We start from the raw sequence: 22,758 nt of genomic DNA, 5'->3' as shown, positions 1-22,758 counted from the left end.
CGCAGTGGGGCCTCCAGGGAGGGCACCCCAGGACTCACGCGCTGGGCCGCAGGTCTGGCAGGGCCCTATCCAGCGGCAGGCGGTCGCTCAGGTAGGCGTTGTAGCCGTAGTACTGGAACTGCTTCAGGGCCAGCCGCCTGTTCTCAGGGCTCAGCTCCTGCCCCCAGTGAGCAAAGAGAGACGAGTCCGTGAACGCTTCTGCAGGGCTGTCTTCCAATTTTGGTGGAGCTTCTACGAGAGATAAAGACAAAAGGAAACAGTAAGGATCTGCTATTTTAAAAAGTGTAACTTCAGCTCCACTTGCTGCCTGTAAGTCTTCCCATGACATGCCCTCACATACTCTTGTGCAGGTGTAACTATTAGCACGTAAGGCTCAAAATTTAATAGTCAAATAAAGTTAGGTAGAAACAATTCCTTTTTATCACAATCTGACTAAAGGCCAGGACTGATAAATCTAAATGAATTAAATTTCAGAAGGAGCTTTATCAGAAAAGAATGCTATTTTGCTTTTATATACTAAGATGAAATATTTAATTTCAGCCTGGATTATCTTGCTAGGAAATGACTGAAGTTGTGAAGAGGAAAAAAAGAATCTGTACAGAGTGCATAAAATAGCTGCCAAAGTTTGTGTGTAAATTAAGTTCTTTAAAACTACATTTTCAACACAGAGAAAATTCACTGTACTAGGCATCCATGCTTAAATAGCAAACTAATTTCAGTCATGCAATAACTCCATGCTCCAGTTTACCAATCCAGCCTATTTGAGTTTTCAGTCCATATTTAGGTGCATGCGATGACGCTACTGGGATCATCACTTGGTAGTATTTGCTTGATTCGAAAAGGTTTTCATTTCACAAGGCCACATCTCTGGCTGTTATGCCAAAACAGAGAGGAGAGAGAAAGATATACCTAGAACTCAATTTAAGAAGAGCTCCAGTACAATGAAATCACAGCATTCATTCTCAATGTTTGGTTGCACAGAAAGTCTGTTCAAGATGTCTTGTGAGCTCTCTGTGACAGTCACATCACATAATCTAACCAAGAGAAGCCCTTGTTTCTGTAAACACTTTACAATCCACAGCACACCAGTAAGGCAAGATCAAATGCCTTAACTGATTCAGATTTGTCAACAAGAGCCACAAACACACACACAATAAAAAATCTTTAACAGTGACCCAACTAAATGAAGAACTCTCCTTTCTAAAGGGCTGTACTTACAAACACAGAGACTTATGAAAATTAAAGTGAATCTTCTGAAAATCTGCCAATTGTCCCCAAAGTCCTCCTCAGCACCCAGAGCCACCTAAAGGCCTGAGAGCTGACTTAAACTTCATGGAAACACCTAAAGACAACAGTTTATGTACTAGCACAATATGCCATCAGAATCCCGACTCCCAAAGAATGTCAGGAAGCATCCTTTGATCTCCTACTAGAAAGAACCCAAAATGCAAAAACATAAAATGAGAAGACTAGGTTATTTGATTTGTTCGAGATGTTCTCCTTTTTCCTTCTGACAACACTGACAGGAAACTAATGGCACTTGCTTCCTACACCATGTTCCAACCTCTGTAAACATGAAATGTTTCTTTACTTGTCAAAGTAATGTCTCCGAGCCTGAATTCGGGAATCAGCTCCAACTCTTCAAAGATGAAAGACAAACTAAACCTTCAGTCAAAGGAGGAAACTACTCTGACAGGCCCTGCTACCACACAGATAAATGTCTGAGAGAGGAGCTTGGCAACTACACAAGTTGGATAAACTCAGATCATTTTAGAGGGCCCTAACTTGAAACAGGCAGGATAGCATTTGAATACCACTTTAAAAATCACAGCAGCATGGGAGGTCGCAGATGTCTCTGTCTTTTCATGGATGAAGAGCCATCCCAGAAACAACTATCTTCACAGACGCACACATATATTGAATATATTGAATTTTATCTAATGATTTTGTGAATCTCTTGCTGTTTTCTCATTGAAAAAGTGCTCAGTAATCAAGGTTGCATCTCAGTTAAGATCTTCCAGTAATGGATTTCTGTGAATTTAGTTTCCAAGTTCTACTAAACCACTTACCGAATGCAGAAATTTTTTGTATGCTAAGCAAACATGTTATTTCAATACATTGCTCTACAGGAAAAAAAAAAAACCATCAGCAGGAACTTCCAATTACAATTCCAATCAATGGAATTAAGCACGTATCTCTGATGACAAAGCCTTTCTTTCCTTTATTTGGCTGAAAACTCTTGGGGGGAAGCAACTTTCTTCAGCCAGTCTCTCACAAGAAATAAAAATAATGATGACAGACCATAAGCTGCCTTTTGACTGGTCAACAAGTGCATTTGATGCCTTATCCTCAGTAAACAGGTGATGGCCTGAGGCCAGGCCTGCTTCCCACTTGCTCCTGCAGGTACGGAATGATGGCAGGGAGCAGAGGCCCAAAGGTGACCCATGAGCAGTACTGCCTGAAGCAACACTAGGCAGGCACATTCATCTGCTCAGTTAGTGCCAAAAAGGAAAGATCAGTTCCATTTCTCCTGTGGGAAGAAAGCCTGCTGCATGCAGCACATCACTGCAAATGTTATCTGAGGGTCCTCCCTATATTAACTTTACATACCAGGCAAAACTGTATCCAGACACGAGCCTGATATTAACTCCTGGCAGAATGACTCCTTGCAGCTCAATCCATTAGCAGCAGAGATTTATTACACAGATGTCAGCTGGCAGCACACCTGGGCCAAAGAAGTCTCCTTCCAGAAGACTGGCTGGTCATGGTATCAGCCTGGAGTTGGTCACACACTGCTTACCTGAGCCAAAAACCCCACAGTTTTTTTCCAAAATCATCTGTCTCTCTTCAGCTCATACATTTCCTAGTTAAGCAATTAATGTTTATACAAATCCATTGCTTCATGTGATCAGCTGCCAAGACAGAAATTCACTCTCCTCTTCCTATTGCTCATTCTATAAAATAAATCAGAGACACCAAATCAAAAGATACCACTGAGATAATAAGGGATAGACATTTTGTTGTCTGATTGCTGCTTTGTTCTACGACCTCTGAAGAAAGCAAATCTTTTATTTATTACCAATTAACACAATCAATTAATAACTTTGATTTAATCTCCATGAAAGCCTTTGAAACTCATTGAGAGAGACCCATTTTTCAGCTCCATTCAGATTTCAACATGTCTTCCTAAGAAAAGTTACCATGAGCAGGTTTACAATTAAGAGAAAGGATCAAGTCAGAAAGGGTTGCAGAGGCAAAAATAGTTGCAGAGACAGATTCAGACATGCTGTTTGTTCTCACAAGTACCTAAGTTTCATTTTGGTTCTATCCCTTATTTGACTGCAGGTCTATTCACAAAAGCAGCAGTGTTTCACATCAAAGCTTTGCCATTGTGAAAACGCCTTCCTAGGAAACAAAACTGCTTTACAAAGCCTGCAGTGTAGCCTTATCTGCTGATTTCATTAAGTGGCAGTAACAAGAAGGTAGATAGAGTAAGTCAGCACAACCACCCTGTCTGAAAAAATACCCCTGTGTCAGCTGAAGACATCAATAGCTGCACTAAATGATACATGCTCAGGTGGAACAGGCTGCTCACAAAAAGGAGAATGAGCTGGAAATGATGCCAGAGAGTAGGAGGAAAGGCTTTGATCATGATCTCCAGTGCCTGACCCTCTGATTTCCCAGCCCAGAGAGGAAGGAACAGGCCACGATTACAGAGGTGATGCCACAGCTGTGCCTTGCCTCACCGTGCAAGGCGGACTCATGACGTGCATCTAAGCAGACCATCATGAAAGGCAAAACAAAGCTCAGCTCTCTCACGAGGCCTAATGGCCTCAAACTCTGGCTCTGGCTCCCAGCACTCAAAAGATCTATATTCTATTTCCTGCAGGCAGTAGCCTTTCAGCTTTCTGTGGAAGGAAGGATCTTTTCATCCTTTTCCTCTACAGGTGCCCTTCATCTGTTCAGCAATCCATACCCTCTTGCCAGAGGCCATTCAGTGTGACAGGTAAAAATCCCAGACTGGCATTGGATCACAGAGCCATGATACAGTGTTTAGAAGTGGAAAAACTTCACCTAAACTTTGTCACACAGCAAGATACACAGAGGAAAATCACACTTTTAAAATCTATTGTAATTCATGAAAACACTTTATCAGCATTCTCAAAAATTGCAGTTTGACAATTCCTGTCTTGCAAGGCTGCTCCCAAGCAGGACCCTGCTATAAATCCTGTATCAGATGAGTGAACCTCCAAATGAAAACATCCTTGTTTGCATGGTGTGGTGAAACACTGACAAGCAACAGCAGAAGCAGCTCACCAAGATGCACCCCGGCATCAGCCATGGAGAAAAGTATACTCAGAAGACAAAAATTGAAAGGTACAGTAACAGATCTTCCCTCAAAGAAGTTATTTTACTTATTCTCTCACCTCCCCAAAAAATCACAATACTGCTAGCAAGGTGTCAACATCAATATAGCTTTGTGCTAAAAAGTGAACTTCACTGTTTTGAATATTCAAGTTAAGTCAATTCCTCTTGGCATTCTAGTCTTGTTCCCAAAGAAATGACTTCAGCAGAAGTGCTCCTAAGGAAAAAATGCAGTATCTAAGTGGGTTAAATCCTGCTATTGCTGCTTAACTTACAGCTTAGTAAATCATACTGAAGTTGCCTGGGCTCCTCAGAGAGACTGACAGAGCCTGTCAGACTCTGTCTGCACATATGACAGAGCAGCAGAGCCCTAATCTTAAGAAAAAATAAACTTGATTCGAACTCCATACAAAACACACAACCACCCTGAGAGGATTATCCAGTCTTTGCACACCCCAGCACATTCTGTAGTCAGTGTAAACACTGGACAGATGTAAACACTGTAGACAGACAGGGAATGGGAAAAAAACCCCAGCAAAAGAAAGGTGATCCTCTCCTCAACAGCTGTCAAGAAATCATGATAACACTATGAATAGTATACAATCACATAAAACTTTAAGGATTGAACTGTGTATGACAGCACATATAGAAGGAAATGCTAAAACTCTCTCAATTTTAAAATTTTTTAGAACTTGAAACACAATTTATATGTTATTAATTTATATGCTATCTTTACTGCATTTTAAGCAGCCAGTACACGCACATAATGCTATAAGCTATTAGCATGCTACTAACATATATTTTCATTTGTTTCTGTTAGGAGTTTTTTCTGATAAATAATCCCATGCTTGCTGTGCATATTAGGGTGGAAATTCAGTCCAGTTCTGCTGCGTAGTGTAGGTGTGAAAGAAGGGATTACAAATGACCTCACACTGATAAATCACAGTTGTACTAATTACCAAAGAACAGCCTTGGCCTTAATGGGTCACAGCTATGACTAATAAAAATAAGTGTGATAAAAGGGGTTGGTTGGCTGGTCAGGGAGAGCCTGGAGGAGGAAAAGGACCTAGAGGAAGAAGGAATGATCCAGAGAAACAAAACACAGAAGAGAGCTGCTGCTTCAGAAACTCTGCTGTGAGACCAAGCTGGGTCTGATGGAGTTAGGGCCTGCAGTCACAGTCGAGCTAGGTAAAGCCTGTGCTCAGAGGCAGCAAGGAAATCCTTGCAGTCATGTCCCAGCAGGAATAGGCAGCAGTCAGAGTCTGCCAGAGACACCAAGAGCAGGAGCTTGCTGGAGTCACTCAGGATGGCTAAAGATGAATAAACCAGGCCCCTTTCCACGTTGTTAAATGGGAGTCTGTGTCTTGGCTCATTTCTACCCCTAACGAGATGTCTGCTGCAACACTTGGCACCCAACAAGGACAGGCCTCCATGCAGAGGAGGTGGATGCTTCCTGCCCTGGCAGACTTTCATAACCCAACAGCTCCTAAAAAGTCATCTCACAAAAGTTACTTAACACCGAAGATGTCTGGAGATGACTCTCCAAACGTGCTCAGCGCTAGAGGGCAGTGTAAGAAACAGGAAAATTTGGGTGCTAAGAGAAATCTTAGGGTTTTGAGGCTTCTAAAGAGCTTGTTAAAGAGCCTTCAGAACTACAAACCAATAAACTGCTAATTAACCAGCAAATTCCATTATAGTGGTTATTTCCTATAGGTAAGAAAAATGAAATTTTTATTATGCTATTGAGTCAATGCTAAACTATTTGATGTGGGTGCACACAAACAACACTTTATAGGAATAAGGCCTTTATAAGGGCTCTATATTTCTTCAGTATGCACTCCATCTGGCCTGTTCTGATCTGAAAACGCTATAAATCCTGGGCACTGTTGTTCCTACTAGATATGTTCTCACTACCAGCCTATTAAATTCCCCTTTAGCCATAACTGTGCCATGGATATGAATCAGGCCAGACAAATCCATGCATCATTCTGGCAAAGTTAACATAAAGTTACTACAAGCCTGGACAACTTGAAAACAGAGTAAAGGCTTCTAATTTACTGGAATGGGATTACGTAAAGAAGTACAAATTTGCAAGTACAAGCCATTTCCACTCAGATGAAGACATAGAACTCTCTGACAGGTACCAATACTGCACTTTTAAGGCTTTCTATATCCATTGACATCAATATTTTGTCAGGGACCAATTTTGTTTTCTCCAATGTGTAAAAGGCGGATTTTCAAAAAACACACTATGAGGATATTAAAAACTAAGGAGTACCAAGTTCCAAGTCTTCGACTTTCTAAAACACAATTTTCAGCTTGTCCTAAGCAATACCTCTCTGCATGCCTTCTACTTGGAAACCAGATTTTAAGACAGTATCAATTCATTTAAAGTAACATATAATTTCTTAACTACAGGCCTCCAAAATAAAGAGTGGTCAGAATAATTATTTATTGACTATAATTTAAAGGGTTACCTTTATTGACTATAACTTAAAGTTTCATTAAAAGAAGTAGGTATTTAATGGCAAAGTTATTTTCCTCATTTCAAATAATTCTGTACTTAAGGCCTTAACTTTAATCTGTAGGCAAACATACCACAATTTTTGGAATAACAGTCTAAAAATACAGTAATAATCTGCCAAAAACTGCCTGAAAATTGATTTGTTGATTTTTTTCAGTTGTGATACACAAATCCCAGTATCACAAACTGAAGTGTAAGTGCCCTGAACCAGCAGTGGTACCCATAAAGGAAAGAGAAGAATGAGATGGGCACAATTGCACAATTGCCTCCCTAATTTTTCAGACTAGCAGAGTGACAGCCTTGTTTCAGGTTGTGCTTCTAGTTAGGAGGAATAAAGCCCCCTGCAATGCTGATTAGATCACATTGTCAAGGAAAATGCTAAACCAATTTAAGCCAATAATCTCTGATCTGTGCAATTTTGTAAGAATTACTTCAGTGGCCTAAAATGTTTCCTGTCTTGGATAAAAAAAACATGTTATCATCACACATAACTGCCATTCTTTTAATTAATTGTGATAACATTTTCAAAATGCCCAGGAAATTTTATTATGGTGAACCCTATACAAATGAAAAGAAGATACAAATTAAACACCAATTTTGCAAAACCAACAGCTTTTCATTAGGTTTATTGATTACACTGAGTATTTTTTCCACGTAAGATTGGAAGACAACAGAATTTCACAGATGAGAGACCAGTTTGCATCCTGGAAACAGAGCTGTGCCAAAAATTGAGATTGCTTCTACTTGATGCTGAGGCACAAAACTGAATTTCTAATGACGACTTTCCTCACTTCCTTATCACTGTGAAAGAAATAAGTGGAAACAGAGGAGATCCACAAATAAAGCACAGTTTGCAAGGGCAACAGAATAAACCAAGCTCCACATTAGGGCTTGGGGTCTGAGACGTCTCAAAGAAAAGCACAGGGAGTCCTCTGCAAGACAGAAGATAAGAAAGTTCACAACACTCCACTGGTTGTAACTGCACGTGTTCCTAAATTTAGGCATCTGCTAATGGGCTTACTAAAAAAGGAAACTCATCTGCATTTAATGAATAGCAGCCCACATTTTTCTTGGGGATTAGTGGCGTTTGTATCAGTGCAGCTGACAGGCTTTAAAAGCTCCGTGTGTTTTATATCCTAAACCCAAGTCTGTGTCACCTGGAGTAAACATGAAAGGCAAACTATTTTGAAAACCATTTTGCCAGGAGCTGTCAGGCTGTGACACAGCCAATTAGTCATATACGTACAGCTTTTCTTTTTATACAGAGCTGAGTAATCACACCAAAAGTAAAGTTCACACAAGGAAACAGAACTAACTCTCTTCCACAGGCACCCAACTCAATGCACTGAAAATAGGCTTCCTCTTTCAGTAATCACACAAGCTGATATTTTTCTCTGCTTGCCAGGCTATACTGAGCTCCCTCAGATTAGTTCTACTTCAAAAACTTCCATTCAGTTCTTTCAGTCCTCTGAGGAATTTTGTTTGGCCACTTCTTCGCAAACACAGAAGTTTTAGAGAGCAGCAGCTCCCTCACCCAAGGCATCCTTTCCTTTTTTTCCTAAGTGCTGCCAACACTGGATGTTGTGAGCTGCTCATTACACAAACACTCAGCTGCCTGGGCCTCTGCTTGACAGGGCTCCCACTTCAAAAATACCTCTCAAACACTTGCAGGCATTATTGCACAGTGGAGCTACTGCCCACTGCCAGGAATTTTCCTAAGCCACCCCTAGAGACAGATGAGTTTCAGTTTTAAAAGGAACCTGAAGAACTCTGAAGAACAGGGCTGCTCTGAAGAGCCAGCATGCTCTTCTATAAAAGCATCTTCCATTCTCAGGTGCCACTGCCCTTGTCATGCTGAAAGCACTGGGTGTAGACAAATGCAGCAGCAGGAAGCAGGTGTATTTCAAAGTTTTGTAAACTACACTTCAATTAAAAATTAAAAAAAAAAGTCAACTAAGCATAACATAGCTTCTCCTCTTGGCAGAAAAATATGAATGACAAATGAAAAGCATTCACTCATCTTTGATACCAAGTAGTGGTTTGTGCTAATGTCAACATCAATAATAAACTGAGCCTACCAAGATGTCCAGAATTCTCCTTGACATAGTAGGAAAAATTAAAGAAAATGCAATCAAATTAAGTTCTGTGGTTTCACAGGCATTTGGGTAAATGATGGGAGATGATACTTCAGCTTAATTTTGGAAATGGGACAGTGAGTCAAAAACATGCTGAAAGGAGACAACAAATCCTTGTTTTCTCCAAAAAGGAGAAAACAAACATGGACAAGCAGCAGTCTGCATGAACAGAAGGCAAAGAGGAACTTCTAGATGGCACCCAGCAAATACTTTGGTTTGCTATTATTCTCAGCTCACTCTCTATCCTACAATGAGGAACTTGGAGAAATATCTATTACCTGAGAATTTTCCTCTATTGTCTTAATTTAAGAACAGCAAAAAATGGCTTCACACTTAGAGCATTCTGCATTTTCTCTGCAAATTTAAAAAGCAGAATAACTTTTAAAAAATATTTTTGAAATTGCATTAGGTAGACTGTTCCTCTGCTGCAGTTATGTGAAGAATGGGAACATCTGCCTGGCTGGTTATTTCTGTTTTGTTTTTTTGGGTTTTCTTGTCTGATTTTTTTTTTTAAGTCATCATAGTCCAGTCAGAATTTTAATTTAAAAAAAGAAAAAAAGAAAACCCCAACAAAAAAAGACAAAAAATACCTCAAACCCAAAATACAGCTAGATTGGAGAATGAAACAAACTTAAAGCTAGAAATACAGTTTTAAACAGAAATAAGAAGCAAGAGGAAAAATGAGGAAGCCAAGAAAAACTGGACTTACTGCCAAAATAGGAAACTAAACGAAAATTATGGAAAATTTAATTTATTATGAAGGATACAATAGGCAATTTAGTTAGTAATTTCTCATCAAAAGACTGCATATTTCCCTGCAGATCTCTGTGACTTTAGTGTGAGAAACATTATTGAAAGGGTCTGAGATTCACAAATCAACCTCTTGCAAATGTGCTACAGAAGAAGAGAAGTAGAAACATCTTCTAAGGTTTTATATTTATTACCTCTCCTGCAACATAAACCAAAGTTATACTTTGGTAAAATTCAGACCCATCTTTCTTCTTCCTGTCCTCACCCCACACCTGATGATGAGCTTCTGGTAAACCCACAAAGCAAAGAGGATGAGAGGAAAAACAGCTCCATCCCTTACTGGCACATATTTTGGAGTTGTGCAAGAATTTTCTTTTATTTTTTTAATAACCCTGTGTATCACGCATCCTGAAGAGAAAACCAACTTGTTCATTTTGTCTAAGATAAAAATCAAGACTCTTTGCTAAGAATCATTCCAGCCCTCAGCAGCACAGCATCCCCAATTTAATCCAGGGCAAAGGAGCACTCTGCCTCTTGCCCTGCACCTACAGAAACATCCACATCTCACTGAGTCTCTGTGTGCAGTGCTAAGAGGCACAGCTGCAGGGGCATCCATGGCAAAGCTGCTTAAGTGAGGGGGACACAAAGGAGTTCCTACTGATTTCTGGCAGGTAAAGGTCTAGGAGAGCATTTAAAATATTCTCCTAGAGGTAAAATTCTCATCTAAGCTGTATTAAAATGGACAGGAGTAGAGATTGCTTTATATTTAAAAGCTGCAGAAGCATGCCACAGTTACATTTCATGTGCATTAAACAGAGGAGAGCACTTAGGAGATAGCTCATATACACATAATCCCAGAGAGGTGCTTACTTAGCCTAGCTGCTCTAAACTGAAACAGAATTATCCAGGAGTGTTAGCAAACATCAGCAAAATGCCTAAATAAAAAGGTAATTAAAACAGACTTTCACCAGTTTTGTATAATACCTTTAGTAGACAATCAGGGACTTTATTATTTATCATTATTGCTTGTAGTAGAGACTATTTAGGATAGATACCAGAATATATTCTGATAAAACAGCTCAGAACTGTGAGATATTTAATTTTGAATTTATACAGTGCTTTTAGGAATTGTTAAGCATGATACCAGATTTCATTAATCCCGAGGTCATGTCCAAAATGAGCAGTGTTTTTTTCATTTGCTCCACCTGCCCTGCAGGTGTTTGAAATCCACAGGGCTTGCAAATTAATTACTGATCAGTCATTGGGGTGGGATGGGCTAATCAAACTCCATTTGAAAAAGAAAAGAAAAGGATGAAAAATTCATATTACCACAAGAGTCAGGATATTAACTGCACAGTAGTAGTGAAGGAAGAAGTTCTAGAAGCAGCCAGCTCTAAACAGAAGACTAGGGAGAATCTGCTGTCCCTTTGGAATAACTGTTCATCAATAAAACCAGTGATTTTCTATATTCAAAGTGCAAGTAATTTTCTGTAACAGCAAATGAAGTTTCTTAGCAGTTTGTTTCCAATTAATCTTTGCTCCTGGAGAAAAGCTGCCCTTTAATAGTTTGACACTTAAACACAGTTGGCAGTCAAGTAAAGGTAACAGCAGCAAAGGCCCCAGAAATTTTGTAAGCAAATCCTAGCTTGAGGCGATGTCAGAGAATTAAATGTTTTACCTGGAAAATGGAGTATGGAATATTTTCATCCAATAAAAAGAAATAATTATGAGATTAATTGAAGCAAATTAGAAAGCAGGAGGGGATTTCTCTGGCAGGAGAACTAAGGCTCATTGCCTTGGTCCTAACAAACAACTCCAAACCTTAGCCACAAGAAATTTCCCAACTCCCCATAGTGCTACTTCATGTCCCTGGGAAGGGGATTTGGTAAGCCTGCTGAGGAGGCACAGCTTCTTCCATGAGCAGAGCCACCATTTGGCTGCAATTTTGTAATGCCTCTACTTCCCTGTCCAACTCACTAAAATGCACCTATGCAATCTCTTTCCCTGTTTAGCCAATGGTCATTGTGTGAAAGAGGTCAGCAGGTGCACAAGAGTTGGAGATTTTACTCCCAAGTTGCTTTTGCATGTTAAGTTCACTTACCGCAAAAATATATCATTTGCATAGTTAAGAGCTTAATGCTCCCAAGCAAGTTTTGGCTGGGTTACCAAGGGCCAAAAAACTTGCCAATGGATATTGAAACACTCCTGAAAGGAACAGACACTGACACCAAGGGAACTCCTACACCATTTGGGGCTCCATCCTAAGTTTTGGAGGAGCAGCCTGCTAAAAGGCTCAGCAGAGCAGTGTTTCTGACTGTTATCAGCATCTTTCTGCAGCTGCATCTCTGCCAATGTAGGAGTCTGAAAAGCACATGCAAGGAAACACTGATGAGATCTCACTCATCCGTTATGATTTACATGAGAGTAGGCTGATCAGAATCAGATAATGGAGCAAAATCTTCTATGGTTTCTTCAATAAATGTTGTTACAGAAGGTTCTGTCCCTTCAGACATTTGCATCGATAACACTTCTTTGTTAACGCACTTTCCTGCCAAAGACCTAGCGAGCTGTGAATGAAGGGGTGTCTGTTTTTCCATCACCACTTTTTTGGCTTCATTTACCACCAGGTTCTCCAGTTCTCCAATACTCCAAGAAGCGGAACCACAGATACCAGATTTCCACTCATTTAGGTCCTCAGCGTCACCTAGAGTCAGTGGAAGATTTGTCCTTTGTACTTTCCTGTATACTCTCCAGTCTAATTTTACAGTCTTCATAAACCAAACTGTCCACAGCCAGCAGCACATCCTTTGGCCTCCCGTGGAGGATGATGGTTGAATTGGGAACTTAGACTAAGACTTAGGCTACTTTTCTCCTCTTGCTGCTCATAGCACCCTTCCACAGGGGTAAAGGAAAAAAGAGGATTTAGTTTTCTTCCTAAAATAATTCCTTGATTATCTCTGCACAGCTGAGCTCTCACAGAAAAGCCAGAACGTTTTCCCCATGGATCTCATTTTGCCATTGTAAAACAGGAATAGCAACACATCCCTTGCCTTGCAGGAGTATTAAAACAAAGCTACACTTCAGAGCTGCTCAGTACCAGCCATCACTGAAATGCTTACAAAACCAATAAAAATCTTCTTTCTTCTCATCAGCAAAGACATTAAAGATCAGCCACTTCTCACAAATTCCTGTGCATCAGCAGACAGGCTGCACCAGCCCCAATGTTCAACTGCTTGCTGTCCCACAGGAAGTTAATCCTGACAATGCTGCTTCTGCTGTTTCCAAGCCACCAGCCTCCAACGCTCCCTGCATTACAAGGAGCAGATGTTTATGTTACAATTCCATTTCCTTAACTAGTATCAGAGGATTGGTTTTCTGTGTAAGGAGATTTACTCGATTTTTCCAACCTCTTTAGAGTGTGGCTTGTCAGGAATATTAGATATTTCAGTAGCACCATTTTCCCTGCAAAGAGTCACGTGGACTCAGATATTCGTTGTCTTACAGCCTGGTAAAAATTTGGTTCTGTGAGCAATTGTTACCAAGAGGATTTCCATTCCCAACTGACCCAATCATACAGCAGGTTAGAATATACTGCAGGCAAATAATTTTGTTCAGGCAAAATTCTTCCTTTAAACTGCATCTTTTAGTCCTAACAATACATGCACTTCTTTGCTTAATTACACAGCCTGCTTTACCCCTCTCTTTTCCCATTCCCATTTTTGGGGTTTTTTGCTCAGAGGTACGCAAACCATCTGTGCAGTTAACATGGCCTAATGACTATCTGCAAATCTGTTCCCTGAAAGTGATTCTACAAAGCTGGGAGACCAAACAGTAAATAGTAGCAGCTACTAAGTGTTATGATTTATTCTTATGATGCTAGAGCAATCAAAACTTCTCTGAAGAGTTCCTGAAAAGATACATACATTTTATTCTCATAACACTAGCACAGTGTAGAAACACATACTTATTTTATCACTTTTTTTTTGTAAAATTCAAATGTTTGGGATAATGAAAGAAACTCCAAGGAATTTACATGCTCCATTTACATGCAGAGGAACATTCCAGAGTCAAAAGATACATCCTTGGCCCACAAAACATCAAAGCATGTTTACAGAGTCTCTGAAAATGTCTGTCTTCAAATTTTCACATTGTTTTCTCTTAGGTTGTATTTTGGGAATCTGGTTTAGAGATTTACATTAAATTCTTCTTGTTATTTTTTAAAATTAAAATAGTAAATGTACAAGGGTATATATACCTAAGTGAGATATTACTTATAAAGTCATACCACCAGGCAGAACTTAAGTAAACAGCACTAATTATACTACAGGAGAAACACTGACATAATCTGACTTGGAATACCACTGATGTAAAGAACAAGTGCAGCTTTTCAACCACAAACAAGTGCTGCAACTGGAGCAAAGACAAACTTTTGACCAAAGCCAAAACCTGTCCCATAAGAAGGGCTCCCTTTTCCATGTTTTGGGGGGGAAAAAAGACCTAATTTAAATACACATAACAGAATCACAGGAGTTTCTTTTTAAAGGTATTTTCTTCTGGTAGCTCTCACATGCTGATGCTCACAGCTTCCAACAATTTAAAAAAGCCATGTTGTATAAATCTTCAAACTCCTTTAAAACTTCTATTTCCAATTATTAACATTAATCTCAGCATAACCCTGAGTATGAGGACATCTCTTAATATATTTCTTACAATATATTTTTGCCATTGTAGAGAAGAGTAGAAGCAGAGGACAAGTAAGAGCAAGAAGAGGAAGTGTCATATTTATGAGGTGCCCCATGGCAGGGAGGAATGATGGACCTGACTCCATGTTCTCAGAAGGCTGATTTATTATTTTATGACACTGCATTATATTAAAGAATACTATACTAAACCTTACTAAAGAATACAGAAAGAATACTTAGAGAGATAAGATAATAATGAAAAACTTGTGACTCTTTCCAGAGCCCCGACACAGCTTGGCCCTGATTGGCCAATGAGTGACAACAACTCCCATGAATCCAATGAAACAATCACCTGTTGGATAAACAATCTCCAAACACATTCCAAAGTAGCAAAACAGAGGAGAAGCAAATGAGATAATTATTGTTTTCCTTTTTCTCTGAGGCTTCTCAGCTTCCCAGGAGAAGAATCCTGGGCAAAGGGATTTTTCAGAAAATATGATGGCGACAAGGAAGCACTTTCATTATATTCCATCCAACCAGCAATGAAGAGTTACTGTGCAGAAAGCAGTAATTATGCAGGGGGGGAAAAAGTCAATGTAAATCTCTTTTCTCTTGGAATAAAAGGACACTTTACATACCACAGTTTTGCTCCTTGTTGTGTTTTCTGCAGTGACTACTCAGATCTTCTACTGGCGACCAACTCAGCCCTTGCTAATGTTTAATTTAAATATTAATTGGTAAACCGCACTTTTGAAACAAACATTCCTTAATGGAGAAGATAAAACATAAAGGAACATTGAAACAGTAATTCCAATGTTGTTTAAATATTTAAGGAAACTGAGTTATTCTTTCACAAGTATCAGTTAAATGAACAGCTTTATATAAAATATATTCAAACTGTAGAACTTACAAAATTATAATATATCTCTTCAAGAGGTAACAAGACATACTGACAGAAGAAAACAGCATGGCAAACTAGGGAGGGATAACCCAAAACTGTTTCACTTGTGACTGGCTGATGGATGATTGTGTCTTGCCAATGCTTAACTGGATTTCTAAGGTCTAACTTTTAACATCATCATCTGTCTTTTAGCCATACTTGACAAAGAAAATTAATTCATTTGGATTTATGCAAGCTTCTTCACAGAATTTCAATGTATAAACATAGAATTCTATTTTTAAATTTAATATTTCCCATTAGAAAAGGAGAGTGAGGAATGAGATTTTGTCATATTTGTCACATAATTCCATTTGATGTCATTCCTCTTTCAGTGATTTCTATCTGCATAATTTAATAGTTCATTAACATATTACAGCCACTGAATCTCAAACAGCTGGTAATTATCATATTTCAGTATCTGTTAGCACCCACTTGCTAAGATCTTATTCTTCCCATCTTCCATCTGAATCACCTCCAGCAGATGGGGGAGAAAGTGCTATTAAAATTAAAACAGCAAGGCAGAAAACTTGCACTCTAAAAAGCAACACCCCAAATTTTCAGGAGGATGTTTCCAACCAACATAAATAGGTTTCTGTGCAGCTTTTAGTAATACTTTCTATATGCATTATTCAAAAACAACCATACAGGTTAAATTCTTGGAGCTTTTTTCTTCTCATGTTTTCAAATATTAAAAGAGTGTCTTCTCCTGTAAGGGAAATAGCTCTGTGCATCTAAAATCATTAGTATTTCTTTCATCTCAGATGCTGCCCAGGTCATACTCTAAGTATTAAATAAAAACTGTATTTACATTGGAGCCAAGAGTATAAGCACAGTTAAGTGAGCATGAAAAAACATATGGATCCCTCAGCCAGGAAATCAAGCTGCATTTTCTGCCTCTCCCCATCTCATTTTCCCTCTCTTCTTCCTCAGAGTAGCTTCCAAACAAGTCAGTGTTAGAAGCTGAAATATTTATCCTATAGACTGGAAAAAACTAGCATTAGAGGACTGAAGAGCCCAGAAGGACATTTGCAATTTCCTTGTAATTGCTGTTGATTCTCCATGATAAATCCAGGCAAAGTCAGGACTCTTTCCAAGGTCAGGGAGGCCACTGTACATTATTATTAAGATTAATGCCTATTTACACAAAGTCACATCTGATAATTTATTCCCTCAGATCAAGAAAGCAAATTACTCTGTAGATGATAAAAACTCCCTAAAATGTCTGCAATTTCTCTGTTTTCATAAAGAAGAACCTGATCCTCAGTCTTCATCTTAGCAACAAAAAAATCACGAGGGCCACGTGAATCTGCAGTTTCCATTTAATCAGTCTTTGATATGCAAACTTACAATTTTCACATCTCATTTTGCATTCAGTGCTTAATGAAAAATTGACTCCAATACATTTTCCCATAGCAGCCATAGAACACTGAGGTTTTTTGTTTAAAAACTGTTTCTCAGGGTCACAGAACATTTCATCTCCCATCGGAAGAGACCCATAAGGATCACCAAGTCCACCTCCCTGCTCCTGGCAGGACTATTAGAACTGAACCTGACTGAGAGCGTTGTCCAGGTGCTCCCTGAGCTGTGGCAGGCCGGGTGCCACGACCTCTCCCCTGGGAAGTCTGTCCCAGTGCCCAGCCACACCTGTGCTGAGCTTACACAAAGGGACACTGCAAACGTGCACTGACGAAGTGAAGGGAGACGACCATCCGATTGATGAGCATCGAACTCCGTTTTATTGATTCATCATCGAACTCCGTTTTATTGATTCATCAGTCACTTTTTATAACCGTGTTAATTAAGTTCATACATACTGCAAAACCCGAGCTCATCATAGGTTACAGATTAAACACTAACCCCTCCTTTTGTTTTCAATACCTGTGGTTTGTTTATTGAAACCAAGATTTGTGTTCTCACCCTGATATGAATGGTTCTCAAAACCTCCATGTCTGTTCCCAAAACAGCCAAGGACAGAATGTTTACCTGTTATGAGAAGACTGCCTGAGAACCCTGCTGTTTATAAAAATGTGCCTGAGAACCTAGTTATTTACAGAAACAGGCTTGGGGAACTGCTGCTTACAGCTGCCTTTTACTTTTCCATCAGCTGTATATTTTCATGGCCTCTTTCTTTAAGCCACGTTTGAACCAAGCTCTCCACAGTGCACCTTGCAATTCTACACACGTGCAAGTCTGTGATATGCACAGAAATGTGGCTATTGGGCTGCCTTTCCTAATGCTACAGGCTGCCATGACCTACTGAATGTCGGCTTCTGGGTCACTCATGTTTCCATCAACGTTGAACATTAGCTTGTTCTGAATGTGTAAAAAAAGGAATGTCCAGTAGGAAGGGATCAGGGAGCTTGTTCTGAGCAAAGAAACTATTGCAACCAAGACACTGAAGAAAAAAGATATGGATGAGAGCCAAAAGAAACATTGGGCATCATTACAGAAGAAAACAAACATCCATTTTTAATGGTAAATGTACTGGAGGTCTATTATATACCAATTTAAACACATATTAATTTATATCTTACTGATTAGGTATATCAGAATCTATCATGGTATTCTAATACTTCAGAAAATTTTGCTAGCTACACTTAAAAATGTTATTTGGAATAGTAAAGGGTAGATACAGCAGAGCATTCCCACAATTTCTACAATGAAAACGTTTTTGTAATCAGTTAAAATTCATTGAAGCAAATATATTCATGCAAGCTTTTAGCTTACGTGCAGATGAGATTAATTACTTGGATGAAAATTCAAAAACTTCTAGAAAGATCATTACTCTTTCTGTGAAATTAAATACCAAACTGTTCTCTTAATAAATGGAAGTCTTCACGAAAAGCCAATGAGAAACTATTGAATGAGAATTTAGATTAGCTTTGAGAATTCTGTCTTCAAGTTAGGGAAGCCGTTTGCATTCCTAATGGCCACCAGCACCATCAAGCTCAGCACTTAACGGGGGCAATCCAGCCTGGAAAACCAACTGGTAACTCAGAAGAAGCAGCTTTTAAGTCAGAAATGCTCTCTGGTGACACACTACTGATAATGGTTTTTATGTCAAGGGCTAGGAGAGATGCAACACACGCAAAAGCCAGAGATTTTATCTGCAAGGCTGGACTATCAGATGTGCACGGCACTCCCCAGAACACGGAGGGAAACATTACTTGATTTTAGTAGTCACTGAGTGCAATTATCTATCCTCTACCTCACAAAAATTAAAGTGATCTATAGAATAAAGTATTAAAAGCATTTTCCATGGGTTTGACTACTCTACTTATGCTTCTTTTTAAGAGCCCATAAAGCAGCTTGTGAAACTGTGGTCCCCCATGCTGAGCAACTTGGTGATGGTGCTGACACATCAGCTTACTAATTAGCACATACTCTCCAATTGCAGCTATGCTTTGCTTCTTTTTAGAAGTCTGTGCCAATAGAAATCTTTCTATAGCTCTGTGATGTTCTTGATGCACAGTTAAAACCTTTACCATATTTATTACCTATCCTGAAGGCAATTCATGACAACAAGCTTTCCAAGGAGTATTAATGTTAATTGATACTGCTCAAGCCCTAACTCTGATTATAAAATTTTACTTGATGGACATGAAAAAAAAGTTTCATCCTGTTTTAAAGCTTTGACATGGTAATTAGTAAGCAAAGCTCCACTACACAAGGTATGTTGTTACTTTCCTGTAGTCTCAGACAAATATGTTTCCTTTCCAAAAGCAGAAAAGCTGCTTTTGCTGTCCTGACATTTCAGTGAAAAGTTCTCCCATTTTCTCCCCAGCTCTGAATAGGTTAGTAAGAAGCCTATTCTCCCACATGTGCTACAGAATCCTCATCCCACTGATTCCCCAGCTACTCTTCAGTTTGCAGATATACTTTATAGTCACAATGTTTGTTTTTAAACTTCCTTCTCCCATCTGAACTTCTGTCCTCCACCTGAAGCTCATCTCTTTACAAACACTGTTCTGCCAGCAGTCCTCTCTGGGGCACGTATCACTATTTAGACTGGCTTTCTCATGGTTCTTTTCCTTGAATCTCCTGTCAGGTTTCCAGTCTCCTTTGGAATGATGCCTGTTCTCCCCTGAGGAGATCAGGATCTCATTTTGGTACCTGTACCTGCTTTGTACATCACTCAAAAACACAGCGGATGTAATTTATTGGAAAGAGTCAGGAGATTTCACAAAAACAATACAGGAAGATGATAAATCCTTTACTCCCAGGACTCTCAGACTAATCCAGCTTAGAGATCATTTTAGGTCAAAGAGAAGCCAAGGCTCAGTGTGTAAATTAAGGCAGAGAGACACATGGCTTCTCTTTCCCTTCAGGCTCTGTCTCCTGCAAGCGCTGTATCCCATAAAGAAGAAAACATCCCCCCCAGAGAAAACAGCTCTGCTGGGGGAGCTCAGTTCTTTTGCACGTTCCTGCCATCTGCAGCTCCTCCTTCCAGGATCAGGAGTGCCTTAACTCCCACTGTAGCATGAGGACAAGGACAGGAGTGCCAGTGTGATGCCAGGGTCCCAGTTCTGCCCAGCTCACCGGAACATTTTGTTTTCACACATGGACAGAGATTCCAGGGTGCCATTCTGAAAACAGTGCAGCTTGTTAAAATTCTCTGCCAAGTCCTGCAGGACATGCCGAACAAGACCCAGTGTTGAATAAAATGTAATGTTAAGAGCACTTGGTTGCATTTTATGAGACTGGCTATCAATTGTGCTTACTTGCAAAAAGCTTTAAAATTTACCACTTTTACCGATTCAGAAGATGGGCAATGATCCATATTTTATTATCTGCTTATATTTTTGCATAGCCATCACTCTGGATAGCAAACAAAAGCTTTCAAGAAGGTACTATCCAACCAAAAAAAGACCGACGAGCTGAGAAAAAGTGACAGCAGGATGAAGTTATTTTCCGTGAGATACACCTGGCTTGAGAAGCTGATCACATCAATTTGGCAGGTGGGTGGAAGAAGCAGCCAGTGCAGACAGATAACCTGTTACCTCTTCCAAAGAATCTTGAAGGTCAACCAAATACCCAGAGTGATTTTGAGGTGTTGTGATAGCTGGCTAATCCTCCTGCAGGGAGCAACAGCAGTGAGCACAGCAGCAGGAGGTGCTGGCAGAAGCCTTTAACAAGCAGCCTTGTTTTCAGAGGAGATCACTAATTGACATGAGTGCAACCTGTGTGAGTCAGATTTGCTGGGTTGCATTCAGTCTGTAATCCTTTCAGCCATAATCCACCCATAATAATAACGCAAGTTTAGTGCTTTACCAAAACGTTTCACTTTCACACACAAAGCTGAAATCACTCATTAGCTGTAGCATTATTAAATCCTCACTGTTGAGTGACTTGTCAGGAATGCATTCTGGCAAGTGCTCTAAGGAGCAACAGATTCCAATGCTCCCTTATAGTCTCAAGCATCAGGACAGATGTTCTCAGTTTCTCCTCATCAGATGTACACACCTGCTACCTCTGTACAGCTGAGCTGTACTTGTGCTCCTAATGACACCCACTGGGAGCTGGGAATGCACAGCCTCAGCCAGGATTCCCTACAGCAAAACAAACACATTGATTTTCCAGTTCAGGCAACAGCAGAAGGTTGCCTCAGCTTCTTGCCCAGTTTCATCTTCAGCAAGGCATTTGCATCTTTACAGTTACTAACCTCATCACTCCATGGTATAAAATACCACTTTATTTTTCATTTGTAACAGAAAGCTCTCTATGTCTCTAACATTTTGCTTATGGTTCTTTAGTGGTTAAAGCATCATTAATCAGGTGCTCAGATAAAGAAAAACAGCTCTTCATTCTTTTCAAGATTTATTGTTCAAAACTACAGGTATGTTTGGCATGTGAGTCCCACACTCTAAGTGATCAAAACACCGAAGTGTCATTAGCTTCAAGGAGTAGAAAAAGTCTTCCAAAAAATGAAGTCTGCAGCTGCTGCTGAACTGGCTCATAATTAGCACGTGGCATTGGCATTAAGGCAATACATTTAAATCCTTTAAATAAATAATGCCTTTAATATGGTCCAGAAGAGGGATTTTTTGAATAAATTTTTTTCTTGTTCCTATTATTTATGATGGAACACTAGCCTGGGACCAGAAATAGAGAAAAAATGCTGAAAGAGTAAATGAGATACAGCAACTGGAATGAAAGAGCCTCAAGCATAATGCAGCAGTACCTAGCCAAAAGCCCTCTTCTCAACCTGCTGCACTCTGCAAGGCTGTCAAAGCAAAATTTAACACCTTTAAGAAAAATCCAGGAGCACCCACCATACTTGATAATCAGTTTTTTAGTTGGTACAAAGTGTATTTATACATTTTTTGTAAATGCTGGATTTGTTTAAATGTTGTCAGCTGTAGTTTTCAGAAGATCAGATGGAATAATAATAAAAAAAAACCCTCAAGAAAGATTACCATCATCACAGAGAGTTTACAAAATGGAAAGCGGGCTGTGAGTAGAGGAGGTTATAAATTTTACAATGTCTTTTTGATTTTTACACACTGCAGAATAACCTCAATCAGATTCCTTGCCTGCAAGGAACAGAAACTCTGGCTCTGCTTCCTGACAGCCACAGATGGTAATGGGCAGCCTGAGCTCAGCGAGCCTCCCCACAAATGGATTCCTGCAATACTGACCCAGCCACTGCCTCTACGAGCTGCATCCTCTCCCAGACTGCCTGCCCTTGGCCAGCAAATGCTGAGCTGGCTCCTGCACCACTGGAAATCCATACCCAGCCAGCCTCAGAGATGCACAGCGCTGTTTGTTACACTGGAGTGGGATTCCAGTCCCACCCATGCCATAACTGTGCATGCCCCACCCTCGCTTCTCAAAATACCTTCCCACCTATGACACTCACATCTTTTTAAACTCCTCAGCATCCAAAGCACAACATTTAAATAATTTCCCATCCCCCGGAGAACATGTAGAATTTTCTGCTGTGATTTTTTTCAGACCATACCATAGAAATGGTGCTTCGAGCACTCTGCTAACAAGACATTTTTGCTTAATAAGGACCACATTATACACAGCCTTGCATTCTGCTCCAGCTGTGCCTCACCCAGGCCTCTGGGGTCAAGAAGAGAAATGCCTGTGAAGCATGACAGATTTAAGATATGCCCCTTCCCAAAGCATTCATTATCAAAACAGATCAACACTCTAAAATAACAAATGTAGGACTAAGCTAGCCTCTGAAATCTGAGCAGCTCAGAAGGTGCTTCCATTGTCTCCCTACCTGTCTTTTTGGTTTTTAATAACCATTCACAACTCCAGACATGCTGACAACTTATTGAAAAGGATTTTTCTTCATAAAAGTTCTCATCACCAACTGTGTACCATCTTTATTACATTGGTACTGACATT

The 22,758-nt window shown here is 39.8% G+C and overlaps 1 protein-coding gene across 3 annotated transcripts in view; it reads right to left on the bottom strand.

The window, feature by feature from the left end:
* The window catches only part of GALNT18 (polypeptide N-acetylgalactosaminyltransferase 18), a 217,089-nt gene that overhangs the window by 122,802 nt on the left and 71,529 nt on the right, over positions 1 to 22,758 (bottom strand). For all 3 annotated transcript variants that reach the window (XM_054283714.1, XM_054283712.1, XM_054283713.1), the window contains one exon: positions 39 to 231. In XM_054283714.1, coding sequence (XP_054139689.1) covers positions 39 to 231 — 193 coding nt within the window. The remainder of the gene's footprint in view (positions 1 to 38; positions 232 to 22,758) is intronic.

Source organism: Melozone crissalis, unplaced genomic scaffold, assembly GCF_028551555.1.
Source record: "Melozone crissalis strain CALT ecotype California unplaced genomic scaffold, PUWL_Pcris_2 ptg000038l_1, whole genome shotgun sequence".
NCBI classification, from domain to species: Eukaryota; Metazoa; Chordata; class Aves; order Passeriformes; family Passerellidae; genus Melozone; species Melozone crissalis.
Note: the sequence above shows the minus strand (reverse complement) of the source record. Positions and strands in the feature narration are given on the sequence as shown.